At 43.1% G+C, this 26,751-nt stretch overlaps 4 protein-coding genes across 6 annotated transcripts; 2 read left to right on the top strand and 2 right to left on the bottom strand.

The window, feature by feature from the left end:
* Positions 1 to 307: 307 nt before the first annotated feature.
* On the bottom strand, positions 308 to 12,738 carry vamp4 (vesicle-associated membrane protein 4). 3 transcript variants are annotated; one of them, XM_085773425.1, is made up of 9 exons: positions 12,543 to 12,738; positions 11,669 to 11,819; positions 10,715 to 10,816; positions 8,338 to 8,384; positions 5,786 to 5,836; positions 4,371 to 4,471; positions 1,935 to 2,014; positions 1,740 to 1,791; positions 308 to 1,641 (listed from the first exon to the last, which is right to left on the bottom strand). In XM_085773425.1, the coding sequence occupies exons 2-9, from the start codon at positions 11,669 to 11,671 to the stop codon at positions 1,616 to 1,618; spliced, it is 462 nt and encodes a 153-aa protein (XP_085629551.1). In that variant the 5' UTR covers positions 11,672 to 11,819; positions 12,543 to 12,738; the 3' UTR covers positions 308 to 1,615. The 3 variants fall into 3 exon arrangements, with proteins under 3 accessions (XP_085629551.1, XP_085629550.1, XP_085629552.1); XM_085773424.1 differs by having other exon boundaries at positions 11,669 to 11,815; XM_085773426.1 differs by lacking the exon at positions 11,669 to 11,819.
* A 732-nt stretch (positions 12,739 to 13,470) lies between these two features.
* On the top strand, positions 13,471 to 14,636 carry rangrf (RAN guanine nucleotide release factor). Its single transcript, XM_085773423.1, has one exon. The coding sequence runs from the start codon at positions 13,483 to 13,485 to the stop codon at positions 14,047 to 14,049; it is 567 nt and encodes a 188-aa protein (XP_085629549.1). The 5' UTR covers positions 13,471 to 13,482; the 3' UTR covers positions 14,050 to 14,636.
* Positions 14,637 to 17,179: 2,543 nt separating this feature from the next.
* On the bottom strand, positions 17,180 to 19,611 carry itpa (inosine triphosphatase (nucleoside triphosphate pyrophosphatase)). The gene is made up of 8 exons (XM_085773422.1): positions 19,486 to 19,611; positions 19,235 to 19,292; positions 19,085 to 19,149; positions 18,906 to 18,979; positions 18,777 to 18,808; positions 18,547 to 18,659; positions 18,391 to 18,467; positions 17,180 to 18,173 (listed from the first exon to the last, which is right to left on the bottom strand). The coding sequence occupies exons 1-8, from the start codon at positions 19,546 to 19,548 to the stop codon at positions 18,041 to 18,043; spliced, it is 615 nt and encodes a 204-aa protein (XP_085629548.1). The 5' UTR covers positions 19,549 to 19,611; the 3' UTR covers positions 17,180 to 18,040.
* Positions 19,612 to 19,730: 119 nt separating this feature from the next.
* mettl13 (methyltransferase 13, eEF1A lysine and N-terminal methyltransferase) lies at positions 19,731 to 26,581 on the top strand. Its single transcript, XM_085773421.1, has 9 exons — positions 19,731 to 19,976; positions 21,316 to 21,588; positions 21,670 to 22,138; positions 22,631 to 22,830; positions 22,942 to 23,131; positions 23,841 to 24,005; positions 24,131 to 24,343; positions 25,689 to 25,820; positions 26,118 to 26,581. The coding sequence occupies exons 1-9, from the start codon at positions 19,824 to 19,826 to the stop codon at positions 26,408 to 26,410; spliced, it is 2,088 nt and encodes a 695-aa protein (XP_085629547.1). The 5' UTR covers positions 19,731 to 19,823; the 3' UTR covers positions 26,411 to 26,581.
* The last annotated feature ends 170 nt before the right edge of the window (positions 26,582 to 26,751 follow it).

The raw sequence follows: 26,751 nt of genomic DNA, 5'->3' as shown, positions 1-26,751 counted from the left end.
AGCGTGTTGGAGCGGAGGGATGGCATGATCATTAGTTTTCCCTTCTTCACCTCCACTCATCTTTCTTTCCAGCATCAACCCTTCACTCTTCCTTCTAGGTTCCCCCATCTCAAGTTTTCTAGTTATTCTTTTATGAGTCAGCCAACAACTTTTAAATGCTAGTATTCTCAGTATCAGAGGCTCAGATCCTCCTCTCCTCTGATTGGCTGACACTGAACTGTTGTTACTACAGCTCGAATGCCAAGTTGAGAGAGATGTATGACTACACATATGTCTTCTAAAAGTGAAAAAAAGTGAGAAAAAAAACTGCCCTTTAAAATCACTTTATTTCAGAGCAAAAAGGATCAATATATCACAGTCTTCCAATGCAATGCCAGAATATTGTACATCATTAAAGAATCAATATTTACAGCTAAAATAAATTACATTAAAATAAAATGACAGTTGTATTATACAGTTAATTAATCCAGACACAATGACACCTACAGTATGTTTGTTTCACAGCGCGACTCACGTCACTTAAATCACCCCTCGATAAACATTGTGTGACAGTACGGAGAGACCGAGTGTCCCGGCAGTGGCGATGGGAATGTCAGCGTTCGTACAAAGCACCATGTAGAGCCGCCAGCAAAGATGAGAACGTAAAAGATGGTGAAAAAAAAGACAGAAGCCGCATTAAATCCAAACAGAACCATCTGCAGGGTGAGAGACGGTTTAATGTCACGAGCAGGAAAGTAGGACAGCCGTGACCAAACCGGCCCAGAGCTCAGCACCGCTGAGGAGGACGCCGAGGGAGGTTCAGGGTGCAGAGTGGTGAGGAGACATTCAGAACTTGGGTGTTTGGGTTTTTAAAATGGTCCTGCTGTATGTACAGTGTAATATGCCGTCAGGAAGGAGAAAAATGGAAATGAATAAAGTGAAGCAGTTCCTTTCTAGTCCCTTTTCCGATCACCTGTGCAGACGATGAAACGTATCTGATAGCTTTACCGTCAGAAAGCCTGTTAGATGGTTAAAAGAAGCCACCTGTGGCCTGACAGATGACCTTCAGATATTCCCTCACCTTGTGTCAGACAGAGACGTGCGCCTCTGGTGTAAAATGTTCCCTTTAAACCTCCTCGTCGTTGAGTGAGAAACCATGGGTAGACGATGTTACAGCATCTTTATATGAGAGACTGTCTGCCTTTATACTATCTATCTATTCAATGTGATATACAGGACCTACTGTCGAGGCCATGTGATCTGTGTCATGGAATGGACTCCTTCACGTTGACTAGAGGGCTGAGTCAGCGTTTTCTCCTAAACTGCAGTAAAAATATCTCCCCATTTCTCACCCGCCTCGTTCCCCTTTCCGTCTCCAGCCAGGGATCGAACCTTAGTACCGATCTCACGGCGAAGGGTAAGATCTGTACTAAAGGCGAGCTGAGGCCAGATCCTTGAGGGTGTAACAGGCTGATACTGGGGGGAGGGGTGTGGGAGGTCGGCTGGCACCCCCTAGCTGAAGTGGAGGACTGTGTGCAGAGGAGAGACAGAGTGACAGAAACAGAGAGAGAGAGAGAGGAAGAAGAGGAAGAGCAGGGTTCTTCTTCCCCCACCCCCCAGTCCTCCTCGTCGGACACTAGCGATATCGTAGGATGACTGGAACTGAAAGAGACGAGGAAGAGAGAGAGAGTGTTTATTTGGTAACGGATCGAATGGTTATATAAATTCACACAGTGCTGCACTGTTGGTCTGATACTCACTGATGATGATGAGCAGCAGAGCGACCACAACCAAGGCAATAATCATCTTCATCTGTGGAAGGAATGATGCATGTTACATCCACACTTCCCTTAGAATACTAAACATGTCCAACGTTAGACAAAACACAGAGACACAAAAATAAAAGATGAAAATGAAAACATCACACTGGTTAAAGAGACAAAGAGACAGCCCACCTTCATGTCTCTCCACCACATCCTCCGGTGCAGCTGTTTGGCTCGGCTACTGAAGGCAGAGGCGTTGTCTGATAGGCTCTCTGCGGCGTCACGTGACCGCAGCACAGGCGGGAACACGTGAGGAGAAAAAAAAAGAGCAAAACATCTGTTTAAAAGCAGGTAAACAATGGTCTTAGTCATTGTTTTCAATCTGATGGTGGGTACGGTGGCTCAGACAGTCTGTGTTGTGCTTGTGCAGTTACAATGCGTTGGTTATGTAAGTCCTACAGTGAGTGTTTAACAAGTTGCCAAATGTATGCACAGTGGAGGAAAAAGCACTTCTCCTCCAGCTCCCTCCTCTCTCCTCGTTGTGATGTCCCACACCCCTGTGCCTCTGTGTTCCTTGGATACTGTTGTTAACTTGATGTTTATGCATGTTAACAAGAGGATTCCAGCTCCCTAGCGTGCAACGCTGCGCTCGTCCAAGCCCCCCCGTCCCCTCGTTAGACTCTCTGTGTGTCTGTCATGTGTCGGCCGTTTCCACGTCCATGTGCCTGTTAACGACCGCTCGCTACTACAAAGAGAGGCCTCCGTCCGGACCAGGCCTCTGAGAAGATGCTTGTTAATCTTGTGGAATTTAACAACGGGCTACCTGCACACAGGTCAGACAGGACAGACAGACCGACTGCAGCTGTCAGTCACAGGATATTATACGGCTCGCATGAAGACGACATCACGCACTGTACTAGTCGCACACCATCGCAGAGGCTCGCATGCACAAACAGGCACAAACACTCGAGCCGATGTGTCCCAGATGTGCATCATTGTCTTGGTTGGCAGACAAGCAGTTATACAACATCTGTGTGGATGTCATCATGAGGCCTGACGCTGTGCCAAAAGCCAGGAGCACCTCGGCCACATCTCTTCATCAGCAGAGGAGGAGGAGGAGGAGGAAACAAGTGCGTGTCCTGTTGAAAGCCTTGTGCATGTGTGTGTAAACTACGGTGCAACGGTGAGAGCGTAACTCATTTCACACACCTGCTTGATACATGAGTGAATGAGTGTGTAGGACCTGTCAAACACTCTCAGACACACAGCTGGTAGAACACTCAACCTGGAGTCATCATTTACACCTTTATAGTATAGTGAGTGTGTTTATAAGCACCAGCTACAACACACGCACACAAAACCCCGCTGGACCAAAGTTCTTCATAGATGTTTAAACTGTGCTGATTTCTCTGTGACAAACAGTATATTACATATTATTGCAAGGTTTAAAGTAGGGCTGCAATAATTCATTGATTCAAGTACAAGAAATGTATTTGTTTAGCACATACATAATCATTTCTGTCATTTCCGAAGCAAAAATATTGAATATTTGATGATTTTCTTTGTCACATATATTTATCTCTCTGTAAATTGTTAGTTGCAGCCGTCGTTTAATACAAACTACCGGTTATTTGATTAATATCGGAGAGAATGAGACTGTAAACACAGAGCATACTGTTTAGATCAGTCTGTAACATTTCACCATCTCACAACATATTCTAATTCTTTTTGTGCATAAATAAATTGGAGATCTGATCTGTCATTAACATCAAAGATGAATGACAGATGACAAATGAATGGGACTTTTCCAGTCTTATTGACCACTCATAGCATTTCACATCTAAAGCTCCATTCAAACACCACTTTTAAAGACATACTGTAGCACTCTTCCATCGCTCACACACTGATGACACATGGGAAATATAACGTCTACACTTTGAAATTAAGACCGGAGGAGCTGGAAATCAAACCATCGACAATCAGAGCAGCCTCAGCCGAGCCAAATCCTGAACCTCAGGTACGTTTAGGGTCACTGGTCCTCATTAATGGATGTTTTCATTCTAAATCAGTTGCACATTGGAGAAAGTTTCCTATTAACATGAGTTTAATCCCTAAATAATCCCATTTACCGTAAAGGTAAGGATCCTCAGAGCATGTGCACTACATCTGTGGAAAAAGACACTTCAAACTAACAGGACTGATAAAACGTTTCCTTCAGAGTTGGGCTGCTCGGTGGTCGAGTGGTTAAGAGCACGTTCCATGTTGGCAATGCCCAATACAGTGATCGCCGAATTGATTCCCGACTGAGCCAATCTGTACTGCATGTCAGTCTGGAAACATTATTTTAAGGCCGATAAACTCTGCAATGTTGCTTTAAGAGTTTGATGAGAGAAACCAAGAAATCCCATTAGCCTCCGTAGCGTAGCTCTGTGCAGCTCGCAGCTCTGCTCTACCGTTCTAAACATAGCTTGCACCAACAATTAAAGGTAACAAACCTAATCCTAAAACTATAGGGATTATGGCAATTATGGCCAATTTGCCAAAATGTTGAACTATCCCTTTAAAAGGCAAAAAAGCCCCAAAAATATAATGTAAAACATGTTTCCTGCAGAGTTTGTGTCGACTCACCTGACTTGTCCTGCAGGTCGTCAAGACGCTCGCCCCTCTCGATGACTTTGGAGATGTTCTCCTGCATCACATCGATGACCTCATCAACCTGTGACTGCACCCTGTGGACGCAGATCAGTGAGAGACACAGAATAATAAATAACAGACATGAATCCTGAGGTATGGAGTTTGTAGAATCTGCAGAAGATTCATCTTTCTTTTTTTTTGGTAAACTGCTACAGCACAAAGCACCTGACGTTTCCAACAACATTCCTCTCTACATCTCGACTTGTCCAGTTGGCAGCCAATAAAAAACCTGTCAAACACTCTTCAGCCTCACTGTGACCTGTCTGCACCTGTTGAATATCAGCCGACTTATGATCAAACTCTTGCTTCATTCATGTTGCTCACACCTGAGCATGGCATGACTAGAACAGATTATCTTCGGCCATTCTCATTTCAGGGTAATTCTCAGCATTTCCTCTTGGAGGGATGCAGACTCGGCAGGAAGGAGGAGAGCAGCACACAAATACAAAAGACAAAAGAAGTTTGTTTTCTCCACCAGACGATCGCATCAGCGCCGTTAGCATTGATTGTCTCAGACAAGGCGGCTGCAGGAAACCACCAGTCTTGGACTTGGGCTTGATTGTACATTAAAAGGCAGCAATACTTAACATGAAAAACCACATTCACGGTAAAGACAGCAGCAGAAGCTGGCTGGGGGGGGGGGCTGCCACAAACAGTCATTAACACACCCTGAGGACCTGACCTTAGAGGTCCAGGCTCACACACACACACAGGGGTGAGGAGCAGGAGCCCTGTGCACACCACATTCCAGGAATTCGAAAAGATGGCATCTCGTTTCATGAGCTCACAACAATGGCAAACTGTAAAGTATGAAGTGAGTGTGAAGAAAGAAGTCCAGTTGCCAGACTGAGTCAACAACGATCTCCTGTGTTCTCTGGCTGTCTACAACTGGAGAGTCACGTGGAAACGAACTGCACAGGGACCGAGTTACACAATAACCTGTGCTCCACCGGCTCTCTTACACAATCAGCTAATAACCACAGCTTCTGGTAAACACCACGGACCATTACATAACACCAACACCAAAACCTCAGAGTGCTGGTGACACAGCTCTGACCTCTGGCTTATAGCTGGAGTCAGGAATGTGTTAGTGTTGGTGACTATGAGCAGTGTACCCTGCCTGGCAGACCTGCCCCATCCAACCATGGATGATTATGTTCTCTTCGTCTCCTCCACGTTGGTCTGCCTGTTTATTTCTGTCCTGCCTCTCTCCTCTCCATGTTTTTGATTTTCCACACTGATTGTGCTTTACTTTCGAGATGCCGTAGCGTACTCTGGTCAGCTGTTTGCTGTTTTGAAACGTGCTTTGTAAATGAATTTGATTAGATTTGATGTGGTTTCGTACTTACTGCTTGATTTTGTCATTCTGAGGTCCAAATCTTGGTCCTGTGGGGCCTCTCCTGGAGAACAGACATGAACAAAACCAATGTCAACAATTTAATGTAGGAATTTTTCAGCTGTAGATGATTTGCAGCCATCCATGTTTGTGTCTCTTTAGTTAAAGGTCCCATACTTCACTATCTACTATCTTCATGCAGTTACTTACTATCTTTCTCAAGCCTATAGCAACAAAAAGTCAGTGAATTCACCATAAGACAGGAGGCTCTGAGGCTTTTTTCTGATTGGCTGATGGGTGAGTGATGAAATAAATCTACAGCAGATTTCAGGTTAAAGCTCATACCATATCTCCACCCAAATAAGTGAGTTAAATGAGTAAACCTGTGAATAAAAGGTTGAGGTTAATTAATTCATCCACATTTGTTCCTTTCATGGAAGTGTACAGTACGATATAATATGATGATACATAAATCCATAATTACACTCAAATCAACACTTTTTATGATAGGAAAGGAGCAGTAAGAAGAATAATTCTTATTTATGTCTGCCCCTAACTTAAACTCAGAAGAATCTTAGATGGTCTGTCACTTCCAGTTACCTACACCTTTGATTATATTAACAAAAAACAAAACTACCCATTTAAGTTAAAGGGACTACGAGGACTTTTGGAAAGCCAAAGTGTTTTCACACTACACTTCCCGTGAGCCTCCGTGCACACAGTGAAATTCTTGGACCGGCACAAGATGGAGAAAAATGAAAACATTTGCCAAGAAAGTTTTCATTAATCAAGAACGAAAGTCAGAGGTTTGAAGACGATCAGATACCACCGTAGTTCTGACCATAAACGATGCCAACTAGTGATCGGAGTCAACCACTAAATAATAATATCAAAATAACTATAAAGACAAAACGATGCATTTATCAAAAATTGACCCATTAACAAGTGTGGGATTCATCCACATTAATACGAGACAAAATCAAACTTCTCGGGGTCTCTTTAATTAATTTACAAGATCAAAACAACTTGAAATTGGTTGGCTTTCTGTTCAGACTGAGGATGCACAACAGCACGGAGCAGAGCACACAGTGGAGAGAGTGAGCTGTGAGCCACCGTGAAAACTAGTCTGCTCTCAACAGCTCTGTCACACTTTGATCTGTGATTATATGCTTTCAAACTTTATTTGAACCTGTGCCCACTCTTTGATTCCTGTGGACAGATGACAGCGTCTGCGCCTCAAAGAGAGAAAAAATACTTTGCACATCTATTTGTTGGACAGGTGTGTAGGAGAGGGACGAGTTGATCCAAACATACAGTAGTGCCTTGCAAAAGTATTCACACTCCTTGAACTTTCCACATTTTGTCACGTTACAACCACAAACTTAAATGTACTTTATAGGGATTTTATGTGATAGACCAACACAAAGTAATTGTGAAGAGGAAGGAAAATGATCCATGGTGTTCAAGATTTTTTTTTACAAATCAAAGACCAAAATTCAACTGTTTGGCCAATATGCAAAACCCTATGTGTGGCAGAAACCTAACACTGCACATGAACCTGAACACACCATCCACTGTGAAACACGGTGGTGGCAGCGTCAGGCTGTGGGGAGGCTTTTCTTCAGGGTTGATGGAAGATGGATGGAGCTAAATACAGGACAATCCTGGAGGAAAAGCTGTTGGAGGCAGAAAAAGACTTGAGACTGGGACGGAGGTTCACCTTCCAGCAGGACAAGCACCCTAAACACACAGCCAGAGCTACAGTGGACTGGTTTATGTCAAAGCATGTCCATGTGTTAGAACGGCCCAGTCAGAGTCCAGACCTCAATCCTGTTGAGAATCTGTGGCAAGACATGAAAACTGCTGTTCACAGACACTCTCCATCCAATCTGACTCAACTAGAGCTGTTCTGCAAAGAAGAATGGGCAAAAGTTGCAGCATGTAGATGTGCAAAGCTGCTAGAGACACACTGCAAAAGACCTGCTGTAATTGAAAGGTGAAAGGTGGTTCAACAAAGTATTGACTTGAATACACATGCACGCCAGGCTTTTCTGATTTTATCTGTAAAAAATCTGTAAAACACAACGGATCATTTTCCTTCCACTTCACAATTATTTATTATTATTATACTTTGTGTTGGTCTATCACGTAAAATCCCAATAAAATACATTTAAGTTTGTGGTTGTAACGTGACAAAATGTGGATAAGTTCCCTTTAACATTTCCAGCATGTGTTAGTGGTCTTCAGAGAAATAAAATGCTGTGGGGTTGGGTAGGAGGGTTAGGTTGGCTTGGGAAGTGGCTGAGGGCAGTGACTGCTACATTGTGACATCACAAAGCTACAGAAATCCTGACGGCTGATTTTAAGGCTCCATGTCTGAATTTCTCTGTGGACTGAGGCTTTGATACTTTGTCTGTATTAATATAGATCTAAACCGGATTTATAATTGAAGAATACTGGATGGGACCTTTAATGCTGTGTAAACTGTAGTTCAACCATAGTTGATTTACTGTTGTTCTAATAATGTCACTGCATGAATACAAATATATCCATGCACACACTCACAGAAAGAAGTCCTCCTCCTCATCGGAGTCCTCTTCCAGCAGGTTCCTCTGTAAAAAAAAAAAAAAGGAAAGGTCGAATGAGGATAAGCTAGAACTGTCCCCTATTCAAAGACCCTCTGGTCAGGTGAGCTGGGTCTACCGGGGCAGTGAGGCCGGTGAAAAATGGGACATTGTCACTGACACTGAGCTTTTCACTATTCTGGGGTCAGAGTCAGTGTTGAGATCGGGAACCATCACACTGATTTTTATACCAGTTCAGATTTCCAATGATTTTTCAACAGTTCCAGTTGCCTGGTAACATTTATAGGTTTCAGTGAGGATGACGTCACCCTGCCACCTACAGTGGCTGTGAACAAAAGATTAAAATTGCCAGAATAAAGCATTGTAGTGTTAATATTTCCAGATTTGGTTCAAAGCAGCACCAGCACTGTCAGTTCTGAGGCAGAGTAGATTCCTGGCACTGATAACGAGTGCTGCTGAGAAGGAGAACACACCGTCTCCTCCATATAGCTGATGTGCAGATCAATAGAAGCCTTTTCAGAGGACAGAATGGTCAAAAGCACTGTTATTATTACAGTGCACTCATGATATAATACTGTAGCTAACAATAAAGGTCTTTTTCTTCTTACCAAACCTCAATACAACTCTTCCTCCTCTGCTCTCTGAGACATCCTTCTCTGACAAGGACAGACAGTCTACTGAGAACCCAAAATGGAGATTTGCATTCTAGTAGAAGACCAGAGAGACATTTCTGAGATTATCCCACAGAAACACAGCTAAAGATAGAGAATTAGTGAGGACAGCTGCATTAAATTCTCACAGGAGGAGAGAGCAAGAGTCTGTTCTTCATTGGATGGCGAACAGCCAGGCTACATTCACTGCTACTGGGAAAGAAAAGCCCTTCATCTTTACCCAAGATTACTGAAGGATGGCAGTAACATTGTGGGCCTACAGCATGCTGGTCCATGTGTTTGGAAGCAGCATTAATCACATTTGAATTAGAGGGGACAGAAGTGGTTTAGACACCGAGATCCCTCCGGGCTGCTGCAGTCAAACACAAAAGTCACAGAGTTTAGTGTTGTTCACAAAGACAATAAATCTCTGCTGGCTCACGAGCCGAATCTCCAAATCTCCAGTCATGGTAAATGACCTTCTACCATTCACTGCACCAAGCCTATTCAAAGAGCACAGAGGAGGAAATCCCACAGATGTGCGCAGAGGTGCACAGCTGCCCAACTCTACAGACACTCTACCGACAATACAGACATTTAGCTTCTTGTAAATACACTGTCATCTGCAAAAAAGCTGAGGGCATGGTGGCCACATGATCATAAAGAACTTTATAAGTGGAGGCATTAACAGTCACCTCCTGTGCCACCTCTTTTTCTTTCTTTCTTTCTTTCTTTCTTTCCACTGTGTGGGATGGGAAACACGAGGGGAGCTGTTATCTATTATCAGAGGCCAGGGGGCGGGGGGGCGGGGGCACAGAAGGAGAAGCATGGTAGGTGGAAAGGATCATTTTGTTCTCCCCGTAAGCTTCACTTTGATCCCGGTTCAACATAAAAATGAGAAAGATTACACAGAGGAAACAGGATGAAGTGAAGGATCAGTGAGAGGACATGGGGGGTGGGAGAAGGAGGGAGGCTGTCGGGGTGGGGTGGGGTGAGTTGGAATATGGTTTGGGGGGGGGTTCACTCTGATTAAAACCAGACATTTGGCCAGCTACAGGAGTTCCTTCACTTCACCTCCTTCAACCACCTCCTTCAAAGGTCAACTTTTATTTTCTCCTTTACTTTCCCACAGTTTTTCATCTTCATTCAGCATCTGTTTGCGACTGAAATGTGTTTCGAAATGTGGAAATATATCCACTGCACCTGACTTCTATTATTGTAGTGGAAAAGTGATCAGTGCAATAACCATTTTCTGACCATTTATTTCTTAAAGGGATAGTTCAACATTTTGGCAAATTGGCCCATTGCCATAAAATCCCTATAGTCTTAGGAGTAGGTTCGTTACCTTTAATTGTCGGTGCAAGCTATTTTTAGAACGGCGAAGCAGAGCCGTGAGCTGCACGAGAGTGTTTTGAAGTTATTGGATTGTGTATATGATGAGCTCGATGAGGGAAACCAAGAAATCCCATTAGTCTCTGTAGCGTCGCTCTGAGCAGCTCGCGGCTCTGCTCCGCCGTTCTAAAAATAGCTTGCACCGACAATTAAAGGTAACGAACCTACTTCTAAAACTATAGGGATTATGGCAATGTTGAACTATCCCTTTAACATATTCACTACAAACCCCATTTTCTCACTATATTTCATACTTGCTGACAGGTATTTGATATAATCCCTCTAAAACCAGCTCTCTATCCACCCATGTCTCACCCTCTCACTGCGGATCGATCCCGTGACCTCGTCATCATTGAGGTGTCGTTTAAACTTGGGGGGCATGTTGGCTTCAGGCTGTTCCTCCCGATCTGGCTCCCTCTGCAGGACAGGAGGAGAAGAAGGTTGTTTAGAGCACCCTGCATTATAGTAGAGCCTCAACACAAACAGCCAGACACCTGCACTGAACAACAATCGTCCTGTTGACCCTAAGTCTCATATACACAACCTGCTGAATGAGAGCACTTTAACATTGGTACATGGAGGTGATTTGAATCGCAGGCAGAACTACAGCCAGGTCACGTCTGGGACCAGAGAACAAAAGACAAAGTGTGTGAGCTGAGTGAGACTGTAAATCTAAACTTGACTCATGACAATGAAATCCACTGCTTTAGTAATTACTGCATAAATAAAACTGCTCATCTTCGAGGAATCTGAGGAGGACTCAGGTGCTTCCTGTTAAACAGGCTGACTTTGTTATTAGTCACAGGGCTGACCTCCTTCATTTCGTCTGCTGTCTAATTTTTGCTGTCTGCTGTTTGAAAAAAACTGAAAACCTGTTCAACGCCTCATCAGGTAACAAAAACACAAGATTTATTAGAATATCATACTACGATGTCTTATTTCTTAACATTTAAGCTGTTAACAGTCAGTCTCACTAGCTGTGAAAGGAAATGTCATCATCACTCTGTGTGCCTTTGGCTGAAAAACTCGACCATGTCAGATGTGGAAAACACGCTGTTCTTCCATTTAAACTCCCCCGCATCTGTGTTTGGGCGTTACATGTTCCAAACAGTGTGACAAAACACAACAGTAAAGTGCCTCTGTGACACTAAAGTGAACAACATGTGATCCTAAGGCCCTGAGGTAATCACCTGGGGGAAACACAACCATCACAAACACACATTTACACACACAAAACCTCTTTCAGTGAGCCCACAACACAGCTTATACCATTGAATCCAGTTCAGTCTGACGCTGTGGCTTTCTCAGCAGCGTCCTTCTCTGGCACTGCTGAAGGAAAAAGACCTGAGAGTGGCCAGGAGAGGAGGAGGGGACGTATCCAGTGAAGAGAGGAGAAGAGAAGCAGGGGACAAGGCTCTATCTGAAGCAGCGACAGCATGAAGAGACACAGAGAGACAGAGAACAAGCCAAGTCTAATAGGTTAGAGCCGCAGAGGACAGATTGTTAAAGACAAGAAGAGAGGAATTGAAAAGGTACAATCCATAAAATACTGTACTCATAACAAATTTGTTGTTTATAATCAGAATTGCAGACAGTGTGTTGCCAGGTATGGTCTTAGTAGTCGATTTATGAATTGCACCTTTAAGCAAATACTAAGAGTGGAATGTACAATGCTCATGCAGATCTAAACCAATCAATTTCTAAGAGAAAACAGGACGAATCCAGTACAGCTATTGTTAGCTGAGTATTTTTCTTCTTCCTCTTCCTCTTCTTTTTTATTTTTATTTTTAATTTTTTCACTACTTATGCAAAAGCCTTGGGGTACAAATACAAGCTCCTTACAGAAGCTGGTCCTGATGCTGAGTCTGACATCTTTCATCACATCACAGCCTCCTACAGCTAGCCGGCTGAGCTGCTTATTAGCCTCAATTAAAGAGCAAATGCGTCAGAATATGGCTGTGTATAACACCTAAATAAACACACAGCTACAGCGTAGTTATTAAAGAGGAGGTTAAGACCACTACCGCCGCAAAGACAGAGAACTACAGGCTAATTTCTGTTTCATTCGGGGCGCTTGGTTCACTGACAAATCCAGCTACATGCTAAGCTAATGTTAGCCGAGGATGCTAACGCGGCTAGCTACCTGAAGCTGTCCCACAGAGTCCGCTGCTCGATGCTCGTGGACACACACACACAGGGACCCCGGTGTGATCCGGAAGGTTTCAGTGTCTCTGAGCTGGACTTTACGGGCGAAGGTGATTCATCTCAGACGGATGTCCTGGCGATGAGACAGGATTGTCATTCTGGATGCTAGCAGTCGGCTTGTCCTCCTTCAGTGTGAATCAGCTGACCGGGAAATGAACACAACAGCTGGAGGAGGAGGAGAGACCGCTGCAGATGTGCGACAGAAATATATTTATATTTCGTTTTCATTTTCTTCATTTGGCAGAAAACACTCCAACTTTAAAGATATATTCTGTATAAACTCTAAAAGCAACTGAAAATAAAAACACGTAAAGTTAAACCTCAGTTTTACTTAGCATTTAGCATGTTATATTACCTTTTTTTTGCGTAATTCTCACTGTATGTGCAGCCGCTTTTTATTATTTTTCATTTAGCCTATTTTATTTTTGCTAAAATCACCCCTTTAAATAGACTCAATTTATACAATATATTAGGGGCTATAGTTAGCCATAAGTTATTTTGATATTAATACTTTTGTAATTTTACATATTTTGACGCTTTTTGTATTTTATTATTATTTTTTATATGAATACTTCCTCCACCATCGCCTGTTTTAGTATGATTGTCCGTCTGACCTGTAGGTGGCAGCAGTGCGCCAGACACGCGTCTAGCCCGACCGTGGAAGAAGAAGATAAAGTTTCTACCGGAAAGGAAGGCACGTCTAGTGACCATCTGGTAAGCCACATGTGTATCACCCTGTATTTATTGATTCATTGATGAATTCCAGAGCCAGCTGTATGTTTCATTATTCATAAAGCAGCAGCAGTTGTTTGTGTAGCTGACACCGGGCTCTGTGTGTGTCTGTGTCCCTCCACCGCTGCTCTCAGCCCGGCTCAGAGATGCAGACCGAGCCGCCTCGCCCTCTGTACGGGGGGGCGCTGTCCGCGGTCATCCCCCACAGCGCCACGGACGTCAGCGAGCTGAGGGAGATCCCGGACAACCAGGAGGTGTTCGCCCACGCGCACACCGACCAGAGCCTGATCGTGGAGCTGGTGGAGTACCAGGGTCAGGTGGCAGACCAGGACTCGGCCGGGTACCACTTCGAGGACATCGCAGGCAGCAACAAGGCTCTGGAGCCGGGCGCTATGGAGGTGACCGGCGTCGTGGCTCTGCCCAGACCCGACCTCTCCCTGTCAGAGTGCAGCTCAGCCTGGATGCTGACCGGGACGCAGCGTGTGTCCAAGTTCAACGAAGAGGCGAGGAACACGGTGACCCTCCACCTGGGCGTGTTCCGCCTGCCGCAGTTTTCCACAGACATCCTGATCACCTTCAACGACCCACAGAGCATCAGTCCTGACAGCAGCAGTGCCGCTGCGGTGGGGACACACAAAATGCCATGGACGGTGCAGGACTTCCAGCGTTTGCTGCAGACTCTGACCCTGCACAATCCTGGGCTGTTTGGATAGAGCTGCCGCTGTTAACCACACAACTGTCAAGACATTTGGTCCTCTTATATGACACAGACAGGCCACATTCAAACCAAGGACAAGCATCTGGACTTAGGCATGCTTTGGGTGACAAAAGCTGTGGAGGTGGCCCATTCTCCCTGACACACAGGAGTACATGTTCTGTCCTGCCTTTAAGTTTGGCTTTGTTTTAGCAATTAAAAATGACACCTGAATATCTCATGATATAGCCTATATTCTGTTGTCAATAGATAGATTAGGCGTGCTCACTCCAAAAGTCTCCAGGTGCCAGTCCAAAAGATCAACATGTGTAGAGAATCCACAGCACTCTAAGTGTTTGTTCTTTTCATTCAAACAGTTGATATATAATAATAGTTTACATATAGGCTAACTAGGAAAAAGGTGAACAATCATGAACATCCCAACCACATCAGAAAATAGATCCGATATAATAGAAGCTCTTACGCACAGTAACAAGACAATCGACTCTAAACTCGAATATAATAAATACCAGTAGACTACAATACATAGAAAAAGGAAAAAAGACAATTATAGCATCCCATCAATTATCAGAATACAGGCCAAAATACATCAAGGTCAAAATGGAACCAACAAAACTTGGACATAATGTCAAAATATCTTAATTAGACCAAGATCTGGATCAAAATATATTAGCAATCCCTTCACATCAAGACCAGAAGCCTCCCCTCTCTATCCAACTAGAGAATAAAAACAACACAATCCCTAAGAGTGCTGTCGATTCTCTACATGTATTTTTTTGTACCATAGTCAAAGTTTCAGAACAAAACCTTGTGGACTATTGCATTATTTTTGGATCATCTTATCTGTTCATAGGTTAAATGTGTTTGAAAATAACCTGCTATACTGTAGGGTTCCAACTGAAGCTGACAAATAAAGTCAGCTTGAAGTTATTTTTACCAGGTATTTCTGTGTCATGACTGAGGGTATGCACCTGAGGGAAATGTGAGATTTGAGACAAATAACAAATGTCAGACCTGCTGATTTTCCACTGAAGTTTCCCACCACATTCCTGTTTGCCCAGCCTTCTCCCATTCACTCAAGCATTTCCTCTTTCCACACACACGCCTTTCTTTTATTTTACTCCAATATATTGCCATCATCCTCAGGTGTGTTTTCATGTTAACATGTGCTGATGGATTCAACTACACAACACAAACCAATAAATCTCATTGTGCTACCAAGCTGGGACCTCATTTGTTTACATTAAGATGGTAATAAAACATGCAAAGGTTAAAGTAGAGGTCATGAGGTTAAGGGTGAAATGAGATGCATCCCTCTGGTGCAGTTAAAAGACAGGTAATATTCGTGGATCCTAAGTGTCTTCGGTGAATCGAAGGTTTGGTCATAAACAATGAAAAATGAGAGGGAGAGTCCCAGCAGGAATATGTATTAGGTCAACTGTTTCCATCATTTGCTGCAGTGGCCTCATGGTGGAATAATTCATTAGTTTGAACGTCTGAGAGACGAATATGGTGAAATACAAAATTTATGGAGTAGGAAATGAACTTTATTCTTCATTGCTTTGAAGTTTCAAACCAGCTCTTTCGGATCCGGGAATCTGAAGTCATACTCGCGTGTAATTGAAGCCATTTTCCTCAGTTACATGTGCTGCTATTTGAAGAAAAATGGCTGCAGTCGAATTCAGGGAATTCAGGTAAGTCTTGCATAACAAACAAGAGGAAGCACAGTCTGTCCCCCCAAAGCCACATCAAGCCCTCCTCATCCTCTGGTGCAATCATGACGGATTAAAATCTCATAAAACCAGGCATGCTTTCCTCTCAGCCATCCCAACATCACACATTCTTTCATTAACCACAACATCCACAGTGTCACCACAACGTCCTCACAGACACACACTGTTATTTGTTCAGTTTGTCATAAAATCTACAAACATCCTGTCTTTGAGACTTGATGAGTGTTTGGGAAAAGTCATGGTTTGTAGTAGGCCATGTCCTGAAGTGTCTAGGCCCCTGGGCTACCCATAATGCAATGCAGTGGTCTCAAACTATCTGGCTTATGATACTTCGGATGATCTCATAACAGTGTGACAACAAAAGAGTCACTGTTTCTGTAGAAGTTGGTCCATTTGGAAGAGAAATAAGAAATTGCACTGGCAAAGACAATCCACATAGAAACTATAAACATTAAATATGTGGTAGTGACTGACCTTGAATGACACACTTCTCATTCTTGAAAACTTAAAAAATATATATTTACACAAGATTTCATGAAGGACATGTTTATTATATCGTTCTTGGTTCAAATCACTAAATTTTTGAAATTCCTAATTCCTAACTAAATGTCCCATTTTGTGAGCAACAAGCACATAAATCACAGCTATATTGTCAGTTAGGATTGCAGTATGTAAAACCTATTAGATTAATAGAATAGAAACTTTACTGTCATTGTATCAGATACAACGAGATTTGAGATGCTACTCCTAGTGGTGCATAAACACAATGCATATACATAAATAGAATGAATTAATAAAAAAAAAAAGCAGCAGTCATCTCATCCACACATCACACATATATAAAACAATCATAGTCCATAGTAATTGGCATCAGCTGCCATACTACAGTGCACGACAGTACTGAATGGTCATATGGTGAATTTGTAGTGCAACAGTGTTTATTGAGAGTTTAGTGCTGTGATGGCCTGGGGGAAGAAACTGTTTCCTATCTTTTGTCAAGATAGGAGTTGGAAAAGCTATAAAAAGTGCTTTTTTTTTTTTTTTTTTTTACAGTCAAACTCCTTTTTAGCCAACATCTTTAAACTCTCTGAAATGCATATAAGAAGTATCTGTGACTGAATCCTACAGCACTGACAGTAACTGTGTTTTCTCTGAGTCACAGAGGAAAAAGGAGGATGCCTCCACAGCTCCATGTCTTTGACCGCTCGTGACCTTGAGTCTGGCACTCATCTTTCATGTTCTGCTAAAAAAAAAACTTGGCTGACAGGTGAAGTGACGTCTCACTGATGAAGACAAATACAGCTTTCCTGTTTCCTCTCACATCTGCTCGCTCCCTGACGAGTCCCTAAACAAAAGCAGAGGTCTAAGCAAACAGTGTCGCTTTCCACTAACTGAGTTTAATCTGTGTTGAATAAAGTGGATGAGATATTCAGTAAAACATACACAACTCATCAGAAGGAAGATATTTCAACTGGAAAGATTTTCTGTGCGTCAGTCTTCTGCTTTCACTCACAGGATGTGTCTTTCTGTGCATCCTCTGCACATCTGGGAGGCATCAGTCACAGGTGTATGCATAGTTCCTGCTCTGAGACTTCCAGCTCCACGGTCATTTATTACCCAAACCCCCTGTTACCCTGTTGTTGTGTTTACACTCAACACCCCCCCACCACCACCACCACCACCACCAATCCTCCTTCAGAGACCGTCTCCTCTCACATCCACAACCCCCACCCCACCTCCCCTCTCTTTGAGCTCCTGAAGAACCCACCGCTTCCTCTGCCAAGTCCAGGAGCCATTCTTGGCCACAGAGCAGTCTGCTGCTCTCATCAGGACCCTGGAGGCCCCCCCCCCCCTCCCCCTTTTACTGTATGCTCTAGTCTTCTCCTAGTTTATCTTTGTCTATCTTTGTGTATCTATGGAAAAATAAAAAGGCGTTTAACAGCTTCTGCCATCTTTTCCTACCATCCCGGAGACATTTTTAACATGGTGAACTGATAAAAACCTACAAATCTGCAGTCAGCATAAAGGCAGTCTATAGAAAGTGAAACAGCAATTTAGAAATGAATACAAGATTTATTAAAAACAAAGAATAACATACTGTGTATTGTACAGCACATTTTCTACTATAGACTCCACAAGTAGACGCTGTGATCACAAATCTGCAAGAGAGAAAATGTCTATCAAGGAGTGTCCTCCGCTCTGCCAAATCTGATGATCTGACATTTGATACACATCTTGAAGCTGGACGAATGTGACTTAATCCTCCTGCTTCCTCTTCTTGTTCTGTGGTGAGCTGTTGTTGGTTTGAGAGAAGTGCTCCGACATGGCAGCAAGGGCCCGGTAGCGGTGGGAGATTGTATTCTTCACTTCTTTAGGCAGTTCAGCATAGCTGCAAATGAGAGGGAAGGAAATAAAAGTGAGAACAACAGTTATAACCTAAGACTGATGGATGCACAGCACAACATAAAAGAGATTGTGTCTATACTGTGTTTTGGTGAAACTGACTTTGACATGCAAGTCAAGTTATTTCCCTTCCTAGACAGTCTGTTGACCTCTGACTCCCTCTTGTGGTATAACTGGGAATTCCAAGCACAGTCTTCACTCACGTTTTGTCATATCCGTCTGGCTGGAAACATGGATCCCACCCAAAGTCTCGAGGTCCCCGAGGGTCCACAATGCGCCCCTGAAATACCAAGAGAGAAGTGTGAATAGAAAGCAAAATGCACACAGAGATGCACAGAAAAAGAGAGAGAGACTCTGACCTCTGTTTTCCCTCTGAACAGCTGCACTGGTTGGTCTTTCCCAGGACTGTAGGCAAAAGTGCAGAGAGCCCAGGCTGATTTATCTTCAAAGCCAGCCAGGAGCTTATGCAGTCCTGCAACAAAACAGTTAACAAGATTAGAGAAGGTGGACAGCTAAATCTACTACTTTCTATCCAGCTCTAAAGATCTCTAGGATGATATCTCAGCAGTGCCTCATTAACCATACTTACCTTCTGGCTTGAGTTTATCCAGGAACCATTTTCTACACAAACAAAGTTTATTTGTAATTATTACTATTCATTACACAACAAAAACAAAAACAAACAGAACAGATGAAAAAGATGTTATACAGTACTCACATGTAAGGACCAGGTAATCCTCCCAAAGCCTTGAAACAGAGACAGGTGTCCTCCACTATGACTGGCCCGTCAATCTGAGGGTGACAAACACATGAATGGGCGTCAATCACTCTACACATGTACAAACCAGTAGGCTACTGTAGCTATATACTTGTATAATATGAGTACAGTTAGTGTACCTGCCGTGCAGCCTCTTGACACTTGTGTATGGAAATCTCATCTGGCTCTCCCTGGTATTCAGGTACTGCAGGAAGAAAGATCACATGCACAGATAAAGCAAAGATCACCTGATAACATACATGGTTCTGCCGGTGTCCGGTGATACTTACAGTCAATCTTTTTAGACACTAGTTTGTAGGGAAACTTGTCTCCCAGGATCTGAATGACCTGATGTATGTGGAGGGGGAACAGAGGAGAGAGTGACTCAATCTGATTTATTATAGTGAAACATGAGAGAGGTGGATTAGATTACAGTTCCTGAGTCCCGTTCCCGTGCACAGACGCGTAACACGCACAGTCTTGAACACAGATCAGACGAAGAGTGTCCAAACCTCACACAAACACAAACACTGACTCTCACCTCTTCCAGTTTTTTCGCGTTTCCAGTCACGAACACCACAGACCTTCCTGCAGGCACGGCCATGATGAACGACACCCCGGACGACTTACGACACCGGACCCCAGACTTCCGGCTCAGCAGCAGCCAATAAAAACAGCCCAGAGAGCCTCAGCAAATCACGGACCAGTCCGAAGCCCCGCCTACGAAACAAACACCAATCAGCGGGCGGTACCGCCAGCAATGTCGTCCGGGTTGAGAAGTCAGCTCAAAGTGCCATGTGGAGAAAATATGGCAGTAAACAGGCTGTGACAGCGTAACTCTAAACGTTTCCAGTTATTTTCTAACAGCTTGAACCGACCATGAGTCTGTTACCGCGCACTGCGGAGGAGTTCAGCTCGGCGGAGTACTGGGAGAGGTTCTTCAAGAAGAGAGGGGAGAAGGCGTTTGAGTGGTATGGAGACTACAACAAACTGTGCGGCGTCCTGCACAAATACATCAAAGTGCAGGATCAGGTAAAGATGGAGAGCAGCAGGGGGATTAAAGGTGGAGCGATACTTAGGTGGCACACTGATATATATTGATATCATTCATTCAAGTGTATGTAGCCTACAGGTATACTGTGCAAGTGTTGGAGTGGAACACTTTTTTTTTTGCCCTGTGATGTTGCATTTTCTATGTGATGTGTGTACTGTATATGACGAGTGGTAGAAGAAATCTACATCAATCAATCAAAACTTTATTTATAGAGCACTTTTCCTGCAAGGACTTGCAACACGAAGTGCTCTACACATTAAAAAACATAACTGGCAGTAACACGCTGTAGAAACACTCCTCCTCACCTCAGCACAAGTACAGTACATCAGTCCAGTGCTCCAGACTAACTTGTTTTATTAGGAGCACAGTGGCCCATACTCTAACAGAAAATTTAGGGCCGCACACATTGTAAATCGACTTGCAAAGCAAATTTTCATTCATGATCTTCACACACATTGGCCTGACACCTGTGATAACAGATTCCAGATTCTCTGAGTCGCCCTTTCCATGTTTCACCAGTGTTTTTAAAAAAAACCTGGCTAATTTACTGGTTGCACATACGCAAGAAGTAGATGAAAAATTGACTTGCAATGTCTCAAATTTTAGGGGCAAAACGCCCCCATCTAGGGGCAGTCTGGAGCCCTCATAATGAAAATACAAACTAGAAATTGCTGACTGGGGAAGATCATGGTTCATGAGTTATAATATGATATTATCATATCACAAAATCCTTAGTTACAGGATTATTAATATTACATCACTAGATGTTCAAGTTGAAGTCAACTCTGCCTTAATATGTAACTGTTGGTGGCTAAATCTTAAAAAACAAAACATCAGTAGATAATAAACCATATTTTAAAGCTGTTTCATGAGTTTTTAATGTTATATTGGAACATATTATATGGAATGATATTGACATGACAATAGTAAAGAACGTTACTGAAGGAATCACAAAACCACTAACCCACATCTGCAACTTGTTCCGAACAAAAATGAAAATAGCAAAAGTCTTACCACTGTTTAAAACTAGAGATAGACACCATTTGATTTGATGATACTTTTATTTTTATTTTTATTTATTTGTTCGTTTTTATTTTAGACTCCTTTTAATTTATTCATTCATTCATTCATATTCAGTAAAGTAACCAGCAGCTATGACTATCTGGTTTAAAAAGGGAGGAGAAATTTGTCAAATATTTAGCAATTGAATGTTGTGAAGGAGATAGAAATATGCAAATAAACTACAAGTACTGTATGTACACACCAAGTGTTGCACCACAGACAGGGACAATAACTAAGTGTGCTTCCGTCCTGCAGGTGCTGGTGGTGGGTTGTGGTAACTCTGAGCTGAGTGAACAGATGTATGATGTTGGCTACAAACATCTGACTAATATTGACATCAGTGAGACGGTGGTGAGCCACATGAACCAGCGAAACGCAGAGCGTCGGCCGGGCCTGACCTTCCAGCAGGTGGATGCTACACAGACTCCATACGAGGATGCCAGCTACCAGGCCACTCTGGACAAAGGCACACTGGACGCCATGGCCTCTGAAGAGGAAGGAGCTCTGGCCAGGAACATGCTCACTGAGGTAATGAAGTAATTAGCTAAGATCTGTATCATCAACGTGAATCTTTGCATTTTCTCTACAGCACTGCACTTGTGTCTGCAGGTGGGCCGCGTGCTGAGTGTCGGGGGCCGGTACGTCTGTGTGACACTGGCTCAGGAGAGTGTGATCAAGCTGGCTGTGGAGCATTTTGTGCAGCTGGGCTGGGCGGTGAGGCTCCACTGCCTGCAGGAAGAAAGGGGAAAAGAAGAGGATTCCTTCGCCCTGCCCGTCTTTGTCCTGGTCTGCACCAAGTTCCGTCAGCCCATGCCCGCGCCCATTCTGGAGATGTGTCTCGGGGAGGACGGAGCCCCCACGCGTCTTGCACAGGTTTCAGAGTTGTTGTCGGCGGTGAGGGAGCATCAGGCCTACTCTGTCCTGAGAAAGAGGCTCCGCACAGGCACAGATGCCAGCTCCAACCTGTCACTCACACTCTGCCACACCAAGACCGGCCTTCCCAGATACACTCTCACGGTGCAGGATTGTTCCCCAGGAGCCAAGGTGCCAAGATCAAACCACTTTGCTATATTTATTGGTGAGCTCATCATTTTCTACCATCCTATTTAGGTCTTATTAGTTAGTGTGAATGCCGGAATGCCCAGTTTCTTCATACTAATCTTTAACAACTCAAGTAATTTCCAGCCATTTCATACAAAATGCAGCCTCCTTCTTATGTTCTATTTTATAATCTTATCTCACTTGTTACTTCAGCTATGTTACTGCTGATTCATCAGTTTTCCTTCCTGTCGGGTTAGCTGCAGATTTCAACTCTTCAACTGTTTCTTCTACCTTTTTAACATTTCTACTGCTTTTTGCCCTTAGAAAGGTATTCATCTCTCAGCCTTCAAGTTATATGTTTCAGCTTTAGCGTCAGCCTTTTTCAACATTTATTCAGCTCATTCAGCATTGCCTCAGCAATAGTGTTCAGCTGCTTTCAGCATTCACACCATTTCCATTCTTGGAAATGCTTTTTTCTGGTTTTATTCTGTTCTTCTGTGATGATTTTTGGTTTGACTCCCTCTGCCAGTGCCTCAAGGCAGTGAGACAGCCTGGCTCTACAGCTCCGCTGAGGGGCGACGGCAGCTGGCAGCCAGTGCCAACTTTCGACGCCTGATTATCGTGGCAATGCACAGGAATCAGGAGTACACAGACATGCAGGCTGTCCAGTCAGAGCTCTCACCAATGGTGATGGACCTGGCTCCTGGGGGTATGCCACCCAACCAGCAGGTAAACACTATACATATCCCTTTTTTTTTTAATGCTCTTTTTGATACAATGTATAATGTAACCAAGTCAAGCCTGTGGGTGTCTTACCTAGAGCTCTCTGTCCCCACCCAGGTGCCGTTTCTGTCAGTAGGAGGCGACCTGGGCTGGCGAGAGGAGGTCAGCAGGGGCGTGAGTGAGCTGAGTGGACAGTACTGTGTGGAGAACGTCAAAGGAGAAGATGGAGAACTGTACCGCAGACTGGTTTTCCTCTCTAATGCTGCCCTCGTCCAATCAGAGAGCCGCCTTGTCTCCTCAAACACCAGTCAGTCCTTCTTCCTTCTTTTTCAGTTCATCATAGTTTATTTTTCTGTGAGATCTCAAAATAAGTGACCACTTTGCAAAAAGATGTATGTATTGTTAATACATGCTAATTCTTTTTTTCTGGTAAAATCAATAGAAAGAAAACCACAAAATGTGGCAACATACCGCACACTAAGACTGTATGGAGGATCTATGATTTATTTAAGCAACGCGTTTCGCATATAGCTTCTTCAGGCTTGTGTTTGGGTTTTTAACACAACACTGCGTCTTAGTATGTTGCCACATTTTGTGGTTTTCTTTCTATTTATTGTACTTTTATGCCACACTACCAGCACCTCGACTGTTCGCTGTGCACGGGCATTTTTCTTTTCTGGTTTCAAACAAAAAAAATACTGGAAGGATAGTCATTACTATAGATAGATAGATAGATAGATAGATAGATAGATAGATAGATAGATAGATAGATAGATAGATATGTACTTTATTCATCCCATTAGTCAACTGCTCTCACAGAACCAGTCTCACACAACACAACAATAAATACGGACTATAAATTAAAAAGTGAGCTGAGACAGGAAAATACAAATAAACAGGCAACCAGACAAAGAAACAAAGAAAAAACAGGAATTAATAAGGAAAGGCAATGCTTACTATACTGTCTTTATTAGGGTATAAACAGCTAAAATAAATGACTTTCTGTGTCCCTGCAGCCTCAAGTCACAAGAAGAAGAACAAGAGGAAAGCCAAGCCAGCAGCTCCTCCAACAACATCCTCCACCTCTCTGTCAGTGGACAGTGGCTTCCTCTGCTGCGCTCACCATGAAGTCATGGTGGCTGGTCTTACCATGCTTGGGGTGGGCACGCCAGAGAACAAAGGTCTGTTCAGAAAGATTTTTTTTACAGTCTAGTCAATGTGGTAGAGGAGGAAGAGAAAACAGCTGCAGACTATACAGGTACATATACACCTTTGACGTTTCTGTTCCCTCTATGTCTCCTTTTAGGCGTCCCACTGTCCGTGCTCCTGGTGGGACTTGGTGGAGGAGGCCTGCCACAGTTTCTGCGAGACTTTGTGCCTGATGTTAATGTTGAGGTTGTGGAACTAGATCCTGCGGTGCTGGAGGTGGCAAAGGAGTGGTTTGGATTCAGACCAGATGATCGTCTGACTGTCACCCTCGGAGATGGCCTTGAACGCATCTGTGCCCTAGAGAAGGAAGGTTAGTGAGGGATAAGAAGATACAATATTTTCCCACTGGAGCAATTTTTATCAGGTCTGATGAGAGTTTGGATATTGATTAAGCTAACCTGTTGTGCAGCCCTTAGTTTTTATTTTTATTTACCGTAGTTTTGCAGTTTGCTTTTTTTTTCTCAGTTTAGTTTTAGTTGGTTCAACAAGAGATTACGCAGTTTTAGTTTAGTTTTTATTTAATTTTAATTTTTAAGAAGAAAGCCTTGATTTGTAGAAGCTTCTGTGTGAGAGCTCCCAAGAGGAACTTTCAAATTTGTGGGATTTTTCCCTTTTAGCAAGCCTGCATCACATGAGTTTTCCCATCAGCCTTCATCACGATACATTATCGTTATCTACCTGGGGGTCATACTCAAAATAGTCCCATATTGAGCTGTGGTGTTTTCTTCCTGCAACTTAAGCCATTTCTAAGAAAACTAAAAACTTAGCTCATTTTATCTGCAGTTCAGTTTAGGTTTAATTCTTTTTACATCATTCATAGTAGTTTTTATTATGTTTTTGTAACAGTTAACTAAATCATTTTTCCAGTTTTAGTTTTGGTCTTAGTTTTAGTGAACTATAATAACCCTGCAGCACACTGAGATGAGCCCTCTGCTGTGGTTGCTTCTGGCCTGCCAGGATATTGTGGGAGGATGATGACTTTTATCCAGGACAGCCTGCATCTCACATCTCTCCATCACGGCCCCCAAAGAGTTGAGCATCTTGCTAAACACTGAGCCAGCCCTCCTCACCTGCTTCTCCAGCAAGCAAAAGTCAAAGAAAGGGTTAAAGAAAAGTATTGCTACACCATTGAATATATTAAAGTCCCCCCTTAGATACATTTCAGCATCAGCATTGAGTAATCCTTTATTTAACATGGATTTCCCTCAGAAAAAGATTTTTTTTAAAAAGAAAGAAGAAAAAAACTGATAGGTGGCTGGACGTTCATTTACATTTAGTTCCTCATTGAGAAATTCTGGAGCAGACCTCATGTGCTGCCCACCACGGCTGCTGACACATGGTCGACAGGTGAAAGAGGAGAGAGAATCAAGACGGTTGAAGTTACAGGAAACATCAAGAGTCTCAGCTGCATGTCCTCATGAACCTCAGTCAGACCCAGACTCGCTGTATGAAACCCTGACTGTCTGAATCTGTGTTTATGAGACTGTCACACTCAGTCTTAGCGTTGACTGCTTATTTGGTTCATGATGTGCCTTAGGTTAAAAAAAAACAAAAACAACAACGAAAAACTCCATATGAATGCATCATTAAGGTTTAAAACTATGTTTTCATTTGAGGGGTCCTTATCAATACTTTTGTCTTTTTTTCCTCTGCAGGTGGTCGTTTGTTTGATGTCATCATGTTCGATGTAGACAATAAAGACAGCACTGTTGGTATGAGCTGTCCTCCTGCTGCCTTTGTAGAAACCCCCATCCTGAAGAAAGTGTGCAGCCTGTTAACTCCCAGAGGTACAGTAAATCATTTATAGTTTATTTGTTGGAATCTGCTGGAATCTGTCAGGTTTTCTGTAAAATCATGGCTTTTGATTCTAGTTAATATAATGGTACACCACTCTATAAAAAAGATTTTATCAGTAGTAAATATTAAAAGACACCTGATGATAAATTTACAGGATAATCAATAAATAGCAAACTCTTGACTGGTATCATTCCACATGTGAAGTCTTTTCTATTTCCGAAACACTCATCTGTATTCTGTATATGTCCTGTTTCTCCTTGTGTGTCCCCCCTCTGTATCCCACTCAGGTATATTCGTTCTGAACCTTGTGTGTCGTGACTCAGCCTTGAGGAAAAGCGTGCTACAGCGTGTGAGCGACGTGTTCCCCGGCATTCTTTCCCGAAAGATCGAGGGGGAGGTCAACGAAGTCCTTCTGTGCTCTCGTGGGGAAAAGAGGACATCAGATGGCGCCAGCATCCCGGCATCCCTGAACCAAGCTGCCAAGAATCTGCAGAGCGCACTGGGCTCTAACAGGACTGGGACCGGCCGCAGTCCACATATAGACATTGTAGAGTTGTTGAAGGACCTGAAAGTAGAGTAAAGTCTGGGGAAGGGGAGGGGCGTTCATTATGTGTTGACGATTTGACATATGGTTTCATATAAGTTGATAAAATATGAGAAGTACATGGATGTTGCCATTCAGAGCCATGTAATGAAACATAATATCATGTATGACATGCAATCACAAGTAAACACAAATGCTTTATCTTTACATGTTAATGCAGTGCCTCTGTAAAAATGATAGTTAGTTATTGGACATATCTCATTATTATTATTATTGTAGTTATTAATATTTCGTTATTAGATAGCCTTTGGACGCTTGTACTCTCCACTGTATGTGGAGCTCATACTCCCTCATTGCCAAAGAATGCAGCAGTGTTA

The sequence above is a fragment of the Trachurus japonicus genome, chromosome 4 (assembly GCF_045865225.1).
Source record: "Trachurus japonicus isolate A0001 chromosome 4, Traja_1.0".
NCBI classification, from domain to species: domain Eukaryota; kingdom Metazoa; phylum Chordata; class Actinopteri; order Carangiformes; family Carangidae; genus Trachurus; species Trachurus japonicus.
Note: the sequence above shows the minus strand (reverse complement) of the source record. Positions and strands in the feature narration are given on the sequence as shown.

Bases quoted from the DNA above. Each gene is read 5' to 3' on its own strand.
- vamp4 (XM_085773425.1), bottom strand. The intron at 4,472-5,785 runs GTAAGTACGAAA...CTGCGTCCACAG, and splicing joins CAGAATGACAAAATCAAGCA to GGTGCAGTCACAGGTTGATG. The intron at 1,792-1,934 runs GTGGGCTGTCTC...TTCCTTCCACAG, and splicing joins TGTGGTGGAGAGACATGAAG to ATGAAGATGATTATTGCCTT.
- rangrf (XM_085773423.1), top strand. From the start codon at position 13,483: ATGCAGACCGAGCCGCCTCGCCCTCTGTACGGGGGGGCGCTGTCCGCG.
- itpa (XM_085773422.1), bottom strand. From the start codon at position 19,548: ATGGCCGTGCCTGCAGGAAGGTCTGTGGTGTTCGTGACTGGAAACGCG. The intron at 19,293-19,485 runs GTGAGAGTCAGT...CACATACATCAG, and splicing joins ACGCGAAAAAACTGGAAGAG to GTCATTCAGATCCTGGGAGA. The intron at 18,468-18,546 runs GTCAGAGTCTCT...TTGGTATTTCAG, and splicing joins TGTTCAGAGGGAAAACAGAG to GGGCGCATTGTGGACCCTCG.
- mettl13 (XM_085773421.1), top strand. From the start codon at position 19,824: ATGAGTCTGTTACCGCGCACTGCGGAGGAGTTCAGCTCGGCGGAGTAC. The intron at 19,977-21,315 runs GTAAAGATGGAG...TCCGTCCTGCAG, and splicing joins ACATCAAAGTGCAGGATCAG to GTGCTGGTGGTGGGTTGTGG. The intron at 23,132-23,840 runs GTCAGTCCTTCT...GTGTCCCTGCAG, and splicing joins CCTTGTCTCCTCAAACACCA to CCTCAAGTCACAAGAAGAAG.